A 16,147-nucleotide genomic window follows, 5' to 3' on the forward strand; every position below is an offset into this window, starting at 1 on the left:
GGGAGAGGAGGAAGGGTGGGGCGGGGGCAGGGAGGGGGGGAGTGAAGGGGGTTAACATCATATTTTCTGGTTTACACATCTCTTTTGACATCCCCATTTTTCCACACAGCACTGTTACTGTTTCAGTCAGGTTCAAAGCACCGCAGCACCCTACTTTTCCCTCTACTCAGACTTCATATTCTACCGATTACTGTGTCTTAACTTTCTTTGTACTGTTTCATCTGGAAATTCTTTGTACTATTTCTTCTGGAAAAATCACTTCTCTTGCCAAAATTATTTATTTTAATAGGTGTCTTTTAAATGAGAACATTTTCTTTATGAATTATTTTCAAAACATCATTATCACAAAATAAAATTAATAATTTGATAATTTTATCTAATACCCAATTCAGTTTCCCAATTTGTTTTTACATGTTTAAAACTCTAGAATAGTCCCTTTTTTCTGAGACTGTCCTTTTAGAGTCTACTACTCTATTTTCACATATTCATTACTTCCTTTCCTTTATCACTGTTACCAATACTTGCTATCTCTAGGCTTCTTTCCCCCCTCATCCATTAAAGTACCGTTCAGATCATGTGACTTCAACATAAAAATCCGTGGCGATTCCACACTGATAAGCCCTTTCTTTTTCAGCCCACCATTTCTGTCTTTTGAAACCCATGTCCCACATTTAGGTCTACCATTTCAGATCTGTCATCGTTAACTTATATACACAGGCCATCTTATCCTCCAGACATCTCAACTCTAAAAGATCTTTTGTGTACCCAGCATTGCTATGCTCTATACACTCACTACTCACTCATTCTACAAAAACGTACTGACCATCTGCTACCTAAATACTGGAGATACATGAGTGAACAAAACAACAAAAAACTCCTCGTCCTTCTGTATGTATGTCCTTCATACATTCCAGTGGGAAGAGACAGAGAATGAACAAAATAAGTAAATTACATAATGTAATACAAGATAGATTATATAATGTAATAGAAAAGGGGCGCCTGGGTGGCTCAGTCAGTTAGGCATCCGGCTCTTGATTTCAGTTCAGGTCATGATCTCATGGTTTGTGGGATCGAGTCTCGTACTGCTCTCTGCACTGACAGTGTGGAGCCTGCCTGGGATTCTTTCTTTCCATGCCCACCCCCTGCTTGCACACATGCTCTCTCTCAAAATAAGTTAAAATAAACTTTAAAAAAAAAAAAAAGAAAGAAAGAAAGAAGGCAGGCAGCTGATAGGAAAAAGAAGTATGGGGGTGCAAGAATGTGCCGTTAAGAATGTGCAGTTTTAAATCACTTTTTAAAGGACTTAGTGAGGTGACATTTAAACAAAAACTTACAGGTGGCTGAAATCTCATGAATATCTGGAAAAAGAGTTTGGGGGATTTTATTGCACAGATCATAATAAATTTGGTTTTTAAAGGACAGGTTAAAAAAAAAAAAAAGGAGATGCTAAGAATGAGCTATCTTCAAATCCTACCATGACTAGTTCCATTTCAAAGTCTCATTTCAAATGCCACTCCTCAAAAACACCTTCTCTTGGCTACCCTCCCTAGTTCTGACCCCTTCTCCGAAACCTAGTCCCTCTAAAAATTCACTCTGTTTTAACTTATGTGTCACTATCTAAATAAAGTTTTATGCTTAAGAAAGACATCTTTCCCAAGACAGAAGACCTCCCTGTCTTGTCAGCGGAGTAACAATAGCTCTAATAATGTTTGGCAAAAACTAGGTGCTAAATCAATATTTTAGCGTAAAATGCATTTTTTATAGAACAGCACATATAATGATGTTTTACTAAATTTAAAACAAAGGCAAGCTACCGAGTACTAGTGTGATCTCATTTTTACAAAATAAGAAAACACATATTATTTAGGTGGTACATTATGAAAATGAGCTCTAAATCACTGTTCATGTAACAAAAAAAATGCTCACCTGTTGGCCTTGAGGACTTTGTAAGATCTGAGCTACAGCGGCAAGTGTATCTGTATTTGTTATCTGAGATACCCATGGATCTGGCAGACCCTGAACAACATTGGCTGGAGTAACAGGTGTCACAGGCGTTCCTTTTAAAAAAGACATACCCACCCAAACAAATATGTAAAGTAAATAAATAAGACTTGGAAAGGTAGAGAGATTTGCTTTGTCACTTTTATAAAATATATACAAACTTAAATAAATGTTTTTATTTTATTGTATAATTACAGAATTAGGTAGGTTGAAAAAAAATACCAAAAGGATCTGTCCATACTTGTCTTCATTAACTAAGCTACTACTTTAAAGGAGCCTACAATGCTTAGAAGTCATTAAAAATCTTACTACAGAAGAAGATTCAATGACAGGAGGAAATATTCAAAATATAATTTTAAAAAATATAAAACAGTATGTATAATATAAAGCTATTTTTGTTTAAAACGGATGTATATGAGGACACCTTGGTGGCTCAGTTAAAATGTCCAACTCTTGGTTTCGGCTCAGGTCACGATCTCATGGACCATATTGGGCTCTGTGCTGACAGCACAGAGCCTGCTTGAGATTCTCTCTCTCCCTCTCTCTTTGCTCCTCCCCTGGTTGCTCTCTCTAAGTAAATAAACTTAAAAAACAAAAAACAAAAAAGGATGTATAGGTGTATAGACACAGACACACACAACAAAAACTAAATATAAACCAAATGTTAATACTTAAATTATTATAAATTTTAAATGTCATTTAAATATACTTCAAAAAACAGGATTTTCAGATTATTATGAAAGTATTCTTGGCTCCATTAAATAATTTTTTTCAGGGTTCCTTATAAATATTAAGTTCCCCTACTAAACTGTGAATATTGAGGTGATTTACATGCAAGTTTAAAAGACTACAGGCAGCCTAAACCAGGAAAAAAACCTAAGTGACAAACCAATTTCCCAACATTCATTATATTTGTTACTAGGGATTTAAAACATTTTTAGAAAAGAATTACACACAAACATAAAATCTGAGTTTATTTTTCCTTCAAATTACATTTCCTTTCAGTTATCTAATGCTAGATAAATTCTCCTGCACTGTCAAACAGTTATTTTACGTATGAATAATCACCTGAAAAACAGGAGTAGAATATTCGGAGAACAAATCTCTAAGGAAGGAACATACCTGGGGTGTTGCTCATAGCAGCAGTAGTACTGGCCAAAACAGGTGTGACAACCGGGGGAGGAATCCCTGCTGCCATATCCAGAAGAGGCTGAATAATCTCACTCTTAAACACATTATTTTTCTGCCATAAGTTTAATACTCTCACTATTTTACTCTAGAGGTAAAAAGAAAAATGACATTTTAATTTTTTGCTTTCAGAGCCTCAGCACAGTCATTTCAGAGACTATTTGAGCAGCGAACGGGAAGGACGGATTAAAATACTTCTATAGTCCTTTCCACCTCTGAAATCATGTTTCTGTAATTTTGCATTTGCTTAACACACTTGGAAAAAAAGGTTCATCTGGATAGATATACAAGGCAAATGAAAGCCACATTTAGCGAAAGGCAAGAATGGCAACTAGGTTCCAGCTTCTATGTGAGGTCTGAGGAGATCGCTGGTTAGGGCTGGCTGGAGACTGCGTTCAGGCTGCTGAGGTGATCAGGATTCATCTCAGCACCAAGGCTGTATTTACAGGTCATTTTAACTTTATTTTTTAAACAAATAACGAACTTCAGGACAAAGTCCTTATCTTACATGACTTTTTAAAAATTTAACAGTGCAATCAACCTATCAGAAGAGATTACTAAATTTCCAAATTAGCATGCAAAATAAGTAAAATTCTAACATCTTTGGACACACATAAACTTTTTTATTCTCTGTCAGGTTCCAAAGCCTTCTTTTTATGTGGTATGGAATATTTATTCACTCAGACTGGCAGGCAGCAGTGTGGTTTCTGGCACTGGTGAAACTCCACCATAACAAAATAAATGCAGTTATTTTCTATCAACTGCTTGGCAGACCCATGTTTCATAGACACTTAATAGGTGCATATCAGCTCAGGTCAAATATCAAAACACTGAATTAGTTTTGTGTGCAAATAAATAAGCTTTTAGTGTATTTCCAAAAGCTTATTATAGCCAGTTTAACACCAACCAACTGCTTCAATAAGTTAAAAATTAGCAAAATCATCTACATCTCTCCACTTTCAGAAGATTCTAAGAATCTCAGAACATGGATAGTGTAATAACTAAATATTTAAATTCAAAATTACTTTAAGGGTAACAAAATCATAAATTAAGATAATCCAGAGTCTCATTAAGACCAAAAGGTAATATAATGACTTAAAAAAAAAAAAAAAGCATACCTTATCATCCCCAGGGCAACGATATAAATTCTGGAAAGTACTAATGATGTTATTACTAAATCTGGGTGCAAACACATCCTTTTCTTGACCAAACTGATGTCGAGATTGTCGTACAATAGAGTCAATAACATAAAGTCCAGGTACCTTGTATTCTGGTTTACACTGATAGAAAAAAGAAGAGTCGGAAGGGAAGGAATAATGAGAAGGAAGGTAACCTTCATTATAAATCCTATACAAGTACAGAAACAATGCTTATGTAGGCATAATGAATATTCAGACACTGACTATTCCACACCATCTGTCTCTAGAATAGCATCTTAAACAATCTACTTTGGCTACTCCAGACACCCAGTTCAACTGCCAATCACCTAAGTTCTGTAATAGTACTGCATAACTAGCTTGGATGACAAATAAAAGAATAAATAAGGCACTGTTATAAGAAAAATTTTTTTCTTTAATGATTTTGAAAAGCCACAAGGAAGGAAGCAGCAAATTTAGGAAAGAGCTCTAGAAAAAAGCACGGCCAACATGTATTAAACTTCATCTGAAATGTGTAACAAAGGGGTTTCTGTACTAAGGAAGGAACAAATAACAAGACAAACTATAACACTGTATATACACCGACCCTAAAGTCTCAAAAGTTTTCTCAACTACCACACCTGTAAGAAAGATAAGAAACTACCATTGTGATTACAAGAATCTATCCTATAAAAATATTTTTTAGCTACTCCACTGATAAATGTTTCTGAACATTCTTCTCCACCACCCAAATTGAGGAATATAATATAAGCCTCCTACTTTCTTGCCAGAAGCTTTTCTAGCCTATCTGGTCAGGTGAGCACAATGAAGAATCCTTTTACTATTAAGCTTACTGCCCCTGGTTTGTCCCTATATCCAGAAGCATAAGAAAACCTGCTTCTCAAGCATATGTTACTTAACATGGAATCATGGCTGCAAGGTTCAACTTTCGGGTGTAATTAGCTAAGTATTTCACCTAAAGTAACTTCCTGGCAATCATATATGGCACTAAAGTACAATTACATTCTTGAAAAATCCTTGGAAACTCAAGTACCTCAATCCACCCCCAACACACACGCACACACCCACACACACACACATTTCTAATGGCATTATCAATGGAGACAATGAGTGATTCCATTCTGCAAAAAGACAAGATGATGCTTCATTTGTTCCTTCAAATACTCTTTTTTTTTAAGTTTATTGATTTTGAGAGAGACAGTGTGAGTAGGGGAGGGGCAAGAGGGGGGGAGGGGGGAGAGGGAGAGGGAGAGAGGGAGAGACGGAGAGAGGGAGAGAGGGAGAGGGAGAGAGGGAGAGGGAGAGGGAGAGAGAGAGAGAGAGAGAGAGAATGAATATCCCAAGCAGGCTCCACACCATCAGTGCACAGCCCAAGAGCTGGACGCTTAACCAACTGAGCCACCCAGGCACCTCCTTTCAAATACTCTTCAAGAACATTATCCTTAAAGTCTTATTTACTCAAGAAAATGAGGAGTCCTTTAGCACCAGTTCACAGTATCTATTGCAACATTCTGACTGTTAAGAACTTGAAATATTTCATAGAAGGGCAATAATGTTGGTGTTTGGATACTAAAGCTTTAAGTGAACCTACCTAAAGGTTGAAAGTTAAGGTTTTTGAAAGTCTGAAATAGTTTTCCCTCAAGTTCCAAAAACATTGAGCATTATTTGTCCTTCAGCTCATGTATCTGGCCAAGGCTATTTTCCTGATTACTATACATTCAAAGAAACAGAAACCTAACCAAGCAAAAAATGTATCTTAGTAAAGAGAAGAAAAATTTTAAATTTAATGAAAAGCAGGATATTCATTTTGTTAAAATGTATCTATTCCCTAATGCCACAAATATAGATAAGTGATTAATAATTATTTATTAAATATTTTATTGGCATTTTAATTTTCCTAAAGACAAAATAATCTGAAATTTCATATAAATAACTACCCTGAGAGTAAGACTGAAGAGAATTTAGAAGTTGCTCATAAGAACTTCAGAAATTAATACTGAATGCTAAGTAATGAATGTACTAAATTTTTAAGAAATGCATCTTTTTCTTTGATTTGTACAAAAACTCAGATTACAAACTCACAACACAGAAGAATCATGAGTGCATAAGATAATAAATGGACCTTTATGGCCTACTGTGAAGATTCCAAAGCTTCAAAAATATATTAGCAGTTTAGTAATAAGCTGTAAGGCCTAAGGGAAAAAACATTTCTTCATCCACAGGATCTTTAGATATACTATACATTAAAATGTTGTGGGACAGATTTTCCCTCACTTATAGATTAGGTACTATTAGTCACATAAAATGACAAAAAATTCTTAAGTATGACCTCATGCTTTAAAATAACTTAATAATTGTTAAACGTAGCTAAGTCCACAACTAGAAACCTAAGGAAAAATTAAAAACAAAAATGTGAAATGTTTTTTCAATTTTCTCTTCAAGTTCTATCAGTACTAAAAATGCAGTAATTCTTAAGGCTTTCCACTGGTATGAGAAATTTTTACTCTTTAAATAATAAGCATAAACTTATGTCATATTGAGTTTTCAGTTATAACATCTTCAAACTACATTCTAGTAATTTCTAATTTTTTGTGCTTCAGAAATAGCCCTTTTTAAAGGGAGAGAAAGGCAGTAACACAGGGAGAATGCATCTTTGAACATATTTTGTGATTTTCATTCTAATGTTATCTAAGCTATTATGTGAATACCATCAAAGTCAGGGTTTTTTGACAAAAATACTCTGTAGGTTACTTGGACCACATACTTTGCAATATATGAACTATTACATAATCTAATGATTCATTAGACTGAGACTGCAATCAAGATGGCAGAGCAGCATGGAGACTCTCAGCTTGTCTCCTCCCTGAAACGCAGCTAGATCAGTACTATATAACACATAGCATTTATATAACAATTCTATTATTAGAATTTGTGCTGCCATTTTCAGCTATTAAAAGTTAACATTAGGAGCGCTTGTGTGGCTCAGTCAGTTAAGTGTCCAAATTCAGCTCAGGTCATGATCTCACAGTCTGTGAGTTCGAGCCCCATGTTGGGCTCTGTGCTGACAGCTCAGAGCCTGGAGCCTGCTTCAGATTCTGTGTCTCCCTCTCTCTCTCTGCCCCTCCCCTGCTTATGTTCTGTCTCTATCTCAAAAATAAATAAAACATTAAAAAAAAATCAAAAAGTTAACATTAAAGGAAACAAAGCTAGAATGGTAAAACCAGGAGCACGTGGCTGTACTTGCAAAGCACTGAAGGATGCTGACAAAAGCATGTAGTAAAGGGCTGTTCCCAGGACACGGCCATACCTGACACTACATGAGTTCTCAAAGTGAACACCAGAGAAAAATCCTCTCCTGTTTCTGGCAGAAGGGGGAGAAAAGGAACCATTTTGAGATAGCCAGCAGCATTCTGTTCTTAAGAAGGTATGCACTCAGGAGAATCTATTTAACCAGAGCCTCAATGACCCGGAGGAAGAATACCCAACTCCAGTCTACTATAGCCATCCTGTCCTGCCTAAGAAGGATTAAGAAAAACTAAGAAGCATGTGTTAAGTCCATGATCCAGAGATACAGGCTCTATAAAAAACCTACAACTAACATCATACTCACTGGTGATAAACTAAAAGTTTTCCCACTAAGACCAAGTATGGATGACAACAAGGTATGGATGCCCCTCTCACCAATGCTTTTCAATATCATATTGGAAGTCCTAGCTAATGCAATAAGACAATAAAAGGAAATAAAAGCTACAAAGATTGGGAAGGAAGGTTCAACAAATACTAAACATATATAATTGAGCCTACAAGATCTTTACTGCTATGAACCAATCTACATATTACTTAAGGAAACAACATTTAATTACATAACTTAAATTGGAAACACAAAATAAGTGTAAAGAATAAGTGGTATCTTCTTTTAGATGGTAAACACACTACTTTTCTGTCATTTTTGAGACTTCTGATGATTCAAGTTTTCCCAAAGTGTGCAACCTCAGAAGTTCCAAGAAGTCTGAACTAGAATTTAGAATCACGATAATAGGAATACTAGCTGGGGTTGAAAAAAAGCAAAGAATTCTTTTCTGCAGAGATAAAAGAAGTAAAATCTAGTCCAAACGAAATTAAAAATGTTATGACTGAGATGCAATATCAAATGGACACCACGACAGTAAGGATGGATGAAGCAGAGCAGCAAAGCAGTGATCTAGAAGATAAAATTATGGAGAATAATGAAGCAGAAGAAGAGGGAAACAAAGACAAAAGAGCATGATACAAGACTTAGAGAACTCAGTGACTTTTTAAAAAGGAATAGTATCTGAACCACAGGAGTCCCAGAGATGAAGAGAGAGAAAAAAGGGCAGAAGGTTTATGTGAGCAAATTATAGCAGAAAACTATCCTAGTCTGGGAAAGGACACAGACATCAAAATCCAAGAAGCACAGAGAAATCCCATCAGATTCAACAAAAACCGACCATCACCAAGGCATATCATAGTCAAATTCACAAAATACACAGACAAGGAAAGAATTGTGAGAGCAGCAAGGGAAAAAAAAGTCCTTAACATTTAAGGGAAGGCAAATCAGGTTCGCAGCAGACCTATCCACATACACTTGGCAGACCAAAAGGAGTAGCAGGATATATTCAATGTGCTGAATCAGAAAGAATTCTTAATCCAGCAAGGCTGTCATTCAAAATAGAAGAGATAAGGAGTTTCCCAGACAGACAAAAACTACAGAGTTCATGACAACTGAATCAGGCCTACAAGAAATCTTTTTTTTTTTTTTAATTTTTTAACATTTATTTATTTTTGAGAAAGACAGAGAGACAGAGTGCAAGCTGGGGAGGGGCAGAGAGAGGGAGACACAGAATCTGAAGCAAGCTCCAGGCTCTGAGCTGTCAGCACAGAGCCCAGTGCAGGGCTCGAACTCACAAACCCTGAGATCATGACCTGAACTGAAGTTGGACGCTTCACTGACTGAACCAGCCAGGCGCCTCAGGTTGTAAGAAATTTTAAGAATTCTTTGAGTGGAGAAAAGACAAACAGAATAAAAAAGACTAGAAAGGACCAGAGAACAACACCAAGTCTACAAGGCAACAAAATTCAACTAAAGTCATATCTTTCAGTACTCACTCTTAATGTCAATGGACTAAACACTCCAATCAAAAGACAAAGGGTATCAAAATGAATAAGAAAACAAGACCCATCTATATACTACTTACAAGAGACCCATTTAATACCTAAAGATACCCACATATTGAAATTAAGGGATCTATCATGCTAATGGTCATCAAAAGAAAGCTGGAGTAACTATACTTATATCAGATGAACTAGAGTTTAAAATAAAGACACTAACAAGAGATGAAGAGAGCATTATATCATAATTAAGGGGTCTATCCACCAAGAGGACCTAACAATTGTAAACATTTATGCCCCCAATGTGAAAGAACCCAAATACATAAATCAATTATCAAAAACATAAACTCACTGACAATAATACCATAGTAGTAGGAGACTTCAATACCCCACTTATAGCAATGGACAGATCATCTAAGCAGAAAACCAACAAGTAAACAATGGCTTTGAAGCACACACTGGACCAGATGGACTCAACAGATATATTCAGAACATTTCATCCTAAAGTAGAATACACATTTTTCTTGAGTGCACATGGAACATTCTCCAGAACAGATCACATACTGGGACACAAATCAGCCCTCAACAAGTACAAAAAGATGGAGATCATACACTGCATATTTTCAGACCACAACGCTATGAAACTCGAAATCAACCACAAGAAAAAATTTGGAAACACCATGAATACTTCAAGATTAAAGAACACCATAGTGAAGAATGAATGGTTTAATCAAGAAATTAAACAGGAAATTGTTAATTTTTTTTCTCTTAACGTTTATTTATTTTTGAGACAGAGAGAGACAAAGCACAAACTGGAGAGGGTTAGAGAGAGAGGGAGACACAGAATCTGAAACAGGCTCCAGGATCCTAGCTGTCAGCACAGAGCCCGAAGCGGGGCTCGAACTCACGGACCGTGAGATCATGACCTGAGCTGAAGTCGGACGCTCAACCAACTGAGCCACCCGGGCGCCCCAAGGAAATTTAAAAATATACAGAAGTCAATGAAAATGAAAACACAATAGCCCAAAACCTCTGGAAGGCAGCAAAGGCAGTCATAAGAGGCAAGTATATAGCAATCCAGACCTTCCTAAAGAAGAAAGGTCTCAAATACACAACCTAAACCCACACCTAAAAGAGCTGGAAAAAGAACAGCAAATAAAGCCCAAAACCAGCAGAAGAAAGAAAATAATGGATTAGGGCAGAAATCAATGATACTGAAATTAAAATAACAGTAGAACAGATCAATGAAACCAGGAGCTGGTTCTTTGAAAGAATTAACAAAATTGATAAACCCCTACCCAGACTTATCAAAAAGAAAAAAAGAACCCAAATAAAAACCATGAATGAAAGAAGAGAGATCACAACCAACATCGCAGAAATACAAACAATACAAGAATATTAAGAGCAATTATACGCCAACAAATTGTGTAATCTGGAAGAAACTGACAAATTTCTAGAAACATATAAAACTACCAAAACTGAAACAGGAAGAAATAGAAAATTTGAACATACACATAACCCGTAAAGAAATTGAATCAGTAATCAAAAGCCTCCCAACAAACAAGAGTCCAGGGCTGGATAGCTTTCCAGGGGAATTCTACCAAACATTTAAAGAAGAGTTAGCACCTATTCTTTTGAAGCTGTCCCAAAAAACAGAAATGGAAGGAAAACTTCCAAACTCATTTTACGAGACCAGCATTACCTTGATTCCAAAACCAGACAAAGACTGCACTAAAATGGAGAACCACAGACCAATATCCCTGATGAACACAGAAGCAAAAATTCTCAATAAGATACAAGCAAACCGAATCCAACAATACATTAAAGAATTACTCATCACAATCAAGTAGGATTTATTCCTAGGATAGAGGGCTGGTTCAATATGCACAAACCAAACAATGTGATACATCACACTAATCAAAGAAAGAATAAGAACCACGTGATCCTCTCAATAGATGCAGAGAAAGCACTTGACAAAATACAGCAACCTTTCTTGATTAAAACCCTCAAGAAAGTAGGGATAGAAGGAGCATACCTCAAGATCATAAATGACATATACGAAAGACCTATCGCTAAGAACATCCTCAATGGGGAAAAACTGAGAGTGTTCCTTCCTCCTAAGGTCAGGAACATGACAAGGATGCCCACTCTCACCACTGTTATTCAACATAGTGTTGGAAGTCCTAGCCTCAGCAATCAGAAAACACAAAGAAATAAAAGGTATCCAAATCGACAAGAAGGAAATCAAACTTCTACTCTTCACAGACGACATGATACTCTATGTGGAAAACACAAAAGACTCTACCAAAAAATTGCTAGAACTGATACATGAATTCAGCAAAGTCTCAGGATATAAAATCAATGTACAGAAATCGGTTGCATTTCTATACACCAATAATGAAGCAGAAAAAAATCAAGGGATCGATCCCATTGACAATGACACCAAAAACCATAAAATATCTATGCATAAACCTAACCAAGAGGTGAAAAATCTATACACTGAAAATTACAGAAAAGCTTATGAAAGAAACTGAAGAGGACAACAACAACAACAACAAAAAGGAAAAATATTCCATGCTTACAAACTAGAAGAACAAATATTGTTAAAATGTCGACACTACCCAATGCGGTCTACATATTCAATGCGATCTCTATCAAAATAACACCAGCATTCTTCACAGAGCTAGAATAAATAATCTGAAAATTTGTATGGAACCAGAAAAGACCCTGAATAGCCAAAGCAATCCTGAAAACGAAAACCAAAGCTGGAGGCATCACAATTCTGGACTTCAAGCTGTATTACAAAGCTGTAATCATCAAGACAGTATGGTACTGGCACAAAAACAGACACATAGATCAATGGAACATAATAGAGAACCCAGAAATGGACCCACAAACATATGGCCAACTAATCTTTGACAAAGCAGGAAAGAGTATCCAATGGAAAAAAAGACAGTCTCTTCAGTAAATGGTACTGGGAAAACTGGGCAGCAACATCCGGAAGAATGAACCTGGAACACTTTCTTATACCATACACAAAAATAAACTCAAAATGGATGAAAGACCTAAACGTAAGACGGGAAGCCATCAAAATCCTAGAGGAGAAAACTGGCAACAACAACCTTTTAACACTGGCCACAGCAACTTCTTACTTGACATATCTTCAGAGGCAAGGGAAAGTAAAAATGAACTATTGGGACTTCAAGATAAAATGCTTCTACACAGCGAAGGAAACAATCAGCAAAACTAAAAGGCATCTGACCAAATGGAAGAAAATATCTGCAAATGATTTATCAGATAAAGGGTTAGTGCACTAAAGAATACATAATACAGGATTCCATTTATGCAAAAGTAAAACACAGGTTAAACAGCATTGTTTAAGAATTAAGACTTATACAGTAATACTGTAAGGCCAAACAAGGACATGACTAACATAAAATTCAGACTATGTTCACTTAAAGGGATATGATCAAGAAGAGACATTTGGGGACTTTAGTCAAAGCTCTATTTCTTGAACTGAGTGGTAGTTACACAGGTAACTTTAAAAAATTTAGCTTTACGTGTTTTCTGCACTTTTCTGTAAACGTGTTAAAATATGTCATATTAAAAAAGAAACATTTATATAAACATCCTCAAGTTCTTAACTAAAAAACAATAGGCAAAACATTAACAAGGACTGATAAGCTCGAGATATATTTGAAATCTATATATAAGGTGTATGGGAAAAAGAATGGATCTAAAATATCCTGGGGCAAAGGAATTTTAGTAACAAGTACACAAGGAAAGTGAGAATCTAAAAATTTGTTTTCAAACCCTCTCTGGCCAAGTGCCCAAATCTTTGTGTAACCTACACCTGAGGCCAGAGGCCAGAGTAAACTTTCAAGTAGTATTTCTAGCCTGTGGAATACCATCATATATTGTTGATTTATCTTTTCATTTATTACTATCTCTCATTAATCTATAAATCCTTCACAGCTAAAACCTAGACTCACAGGTAACACATTATCAAACTATTGCCAGACTTCTCCTTTCCTTGCACTGTCTATGGTGGGTGAAGGGACAGTACAGAGAAGCTAATATGTGGTGTTCTGGAGTTGGAGGATACCCAAAATTACAAGTTTAATATCATTAATTCATACTTCAAATTTTTCTTAGATCTCTCATTTGACTATATACATTGACAAATGGACCCTCTCACAAATTTGTTAAAATAGTACTTCTGACTATAAGCAATACTCTAATTCAGTGGTTTTACAAACTGGGTTCCATAGAACAAAGTATCTATGCAATGGCCTCAAGGGCTATGGGGCAGAAAACAAAACTAGTGAAGTGGGCTTCTGGTTCCCTACCACAACCACTACTGCTACATTTTTACTTAAGTTTTATCTGTCTCCCACCCCCAATACTAAACTTCAAGTAAGAATAGGAAGGAGGGGCACCTGGGGTGGCTCAGTTGGTTAAGCAACCGACTTCAGCTCAGATCTCGCAGTTCATGGGTTTGAGCCCCATGTGAGGCTCTGTGCAGACAGCTCAGAGCCTGGAGCCTGCTTCAGATTCTGTGTCTCCCTCTATCTCTCTGCCCCTCCCCGTCTCATGCTCTCTCGCTCTCACTCTCTCTCTCACTCAAAAATAAACATTAAAAAAATTTATTTTAAATGAACAGGATGAAAAAAAGTTTTCCTCTAGTATTAAAAAATTATATGCAATCTGGAACCTCATCAAAACTAAAAAATCTTTGTTCTGTTCTGCAAAACACCTGCGTGTTAAGAGAATGAAAAGACCAGTTACCAACTAGTAAAAAAAAATATTTACAAACCATAATACTGACAAAGGACTTACATCTAGAATATTAAGAACTCTGAAAACCCTATGGTAAAAAAAAACATCCAATTAGAAAATGGGCAAAAGACACAAAAAGATATTTCACTGAAAATGCCAAGTGATAAGCATGTGAAAGTATGTTCAATGTCATCAGCCACTAGCTAAATGCAAATGAAACCACAATGAGACATTACTATACACTTATCAGAATAGCTAAAATAAAAAAAATCGTGGTAACACCAAATGACGGCAAGAATGTGGAAACTGGATGGATCATACATTGTTGGTGGGACTATAAAATGGTACAGCCATTCTAGAAAACAGAAGCAATTTCTTATAAAATGAAACATGCACTTACTTTCCCAGAGAAATGAAAACTTACATTCACACAAAAATCCATAGACAAATGTTCCTAGCAGCTTTATTAGTAACAGCCCCCCCAAATGGAAACGACTCAGATGATGGGGTAGACACACCGGGGTACATGCGTAGTACCATGGAATGTTACTCAAAATGAAAAGAAGGGGGAAAAAAATGAAAAAGAAGGAACCATTAGACATAAGCTCTATTTGGATGGATCTTAATAAAATTATAATGAGCAAAACAAGCCAATTTCAAAGGGTACATTTACATAACATTCTTGAAATGGCAAAATTAGAGAGAGAGAACAGATTAATGATCCCCAGGAGTTAGGAGTTAGGTGTGGCTACTGGTGTAGCTACCCTGGAAAACAGTACAGAGGTTCCTCAAAAAGCTAAAAATAGAACTACCCTACAACTCGGCTATTACTAGGTATTTGCCCAAAGGATACAAAAAAACTGATTTGAAGGGGTACGTGCACTCTGATGTTTATAGCAGCATTATTAACAATAGCCAAATTATGGAAAGAGCCCAGATGTCCATCAACTGATGAAAGGATAAAGAAATGTGGTGTGTGTGTACACACACACACACACACACACACACACACACACACACACACACAGAGAGAGAGAGGAATATTACTCAGCCATCAAAAAGAATGAGATCTTGCCATCTGCAACAACATGGATGGAGCTAGAGTATATTATGCTAACTGAAATAAGTCAGAGAAAGACAAATACCATATGATTTCACTCATATGTGGAATTTAAGAAACAAAACAGATGAACACATGGGGGGCAGAAAATAGAGACAGGGAAACAAATCATAAGACACTCTTAACGACAGAGAACAAACCAAGGGTTGCTAGACGAGAGGTGGGCTGGGGATAGGCTAAATGGGTGATGGGTATTAAGGCCTGGGCACTTGTGATAAGCACCAGATTTTACATGTAAATGATAAATCAATAAATTCTACTATTACACTATATGTTAACTAACAAGAATTTAAATAAAAGTTAAAAAAAAAAAAAGATCCCTAGCTAAATCCTACGCACAAAAAGGTTTAAGATGCACCGCTTTATACATCTGGAATGTCTTTGTAAGTTCATCTATTTATCGATTTTTAGTAATCCTGACACCCAATGTGGGGCTCAAACTCATGACTCCAAGATCAAGAGTTGCATGCTCTTCTTCCAACTGAGCCAGCCAGGTGCCCCGACATTTGAAAATGTTTTAAAAAAAACTTTTAAAAGCTTTAGAACAGGGGTATTTTCCAAATCACCAACGTTTTTATTTTATACTGTGATTTGCCTAAAACACATGGCACACTTATTATTTTATTTTACCTTGTGTCTTAGCCTCACTTCACTAGTTCTTCATCTCAAAATATGTTTTACTAATACCGTTAAGTATTGAGAAACCAAGACATTAGATAAAAGCTGAATCACATAAAGGTTAATTGATTTACTCAAGGTTACCTACCTAGTT

The 16,147-nt window shown here is 36.2% G+C and overlaps 1 protein-coding gene across 8 annotated transcripts in view; it reads right to left on the reverse strand.

The window, feature by feature from the left end:
- The window catches only part of SCAF8 (SR-related CTD associated factor 8), a 239,137-nt gene that overhangs the window by 181,973 nt on the left and 41,017 nt on the right, over positions 1 to 16,147 (reverse strand). For all 8 annotated transcript variants that reach the window (XR_006966251.1, XR_006966250.1, XR_006966249.1 and 5 more), the window contains 3 exons: positions 4,308 to 4,469; positions 3,124 to 3,277; positions 1,927 to 2,057 (listed from right to left, as the gene is read on the reverse strand). Coding sequence is in view for 3 of the 8 variants with exons in the window: in XM_047102746.1 (XP_046958702.1) it covers positions 1,927 to 2,057; positions 3,124 to 3,277; positions 4,308 to 4,469 (447 nt within the window). In the remaining 5 variants the exon portion in view is untranslated. The remainder of the gene's footprint in view (positions 1 to 1,926; positions 2,058 to 3,123; positions 3,278 to 4,307; positions 4,470 to 16,147) is intronic.

The sequence above is a fragment of the Lynx rufus genome, unplaced genomic scaffold (genome assembly GCF_022079265.1).
Source record: "Lynx rufus isolate CCGP_SWC_20201006 ecotype Redwood Valley unplaced genomic scaffold, mLynRuf1.p SCAF_6, whole genome shotgun sequence".
In the NCBI taxonomy this organism is placed as follows: Eukaryota; Metazoa; Chordata; class Mammalia; order Carnivora; family Felidae; genus Lynx; species Lynx rufus.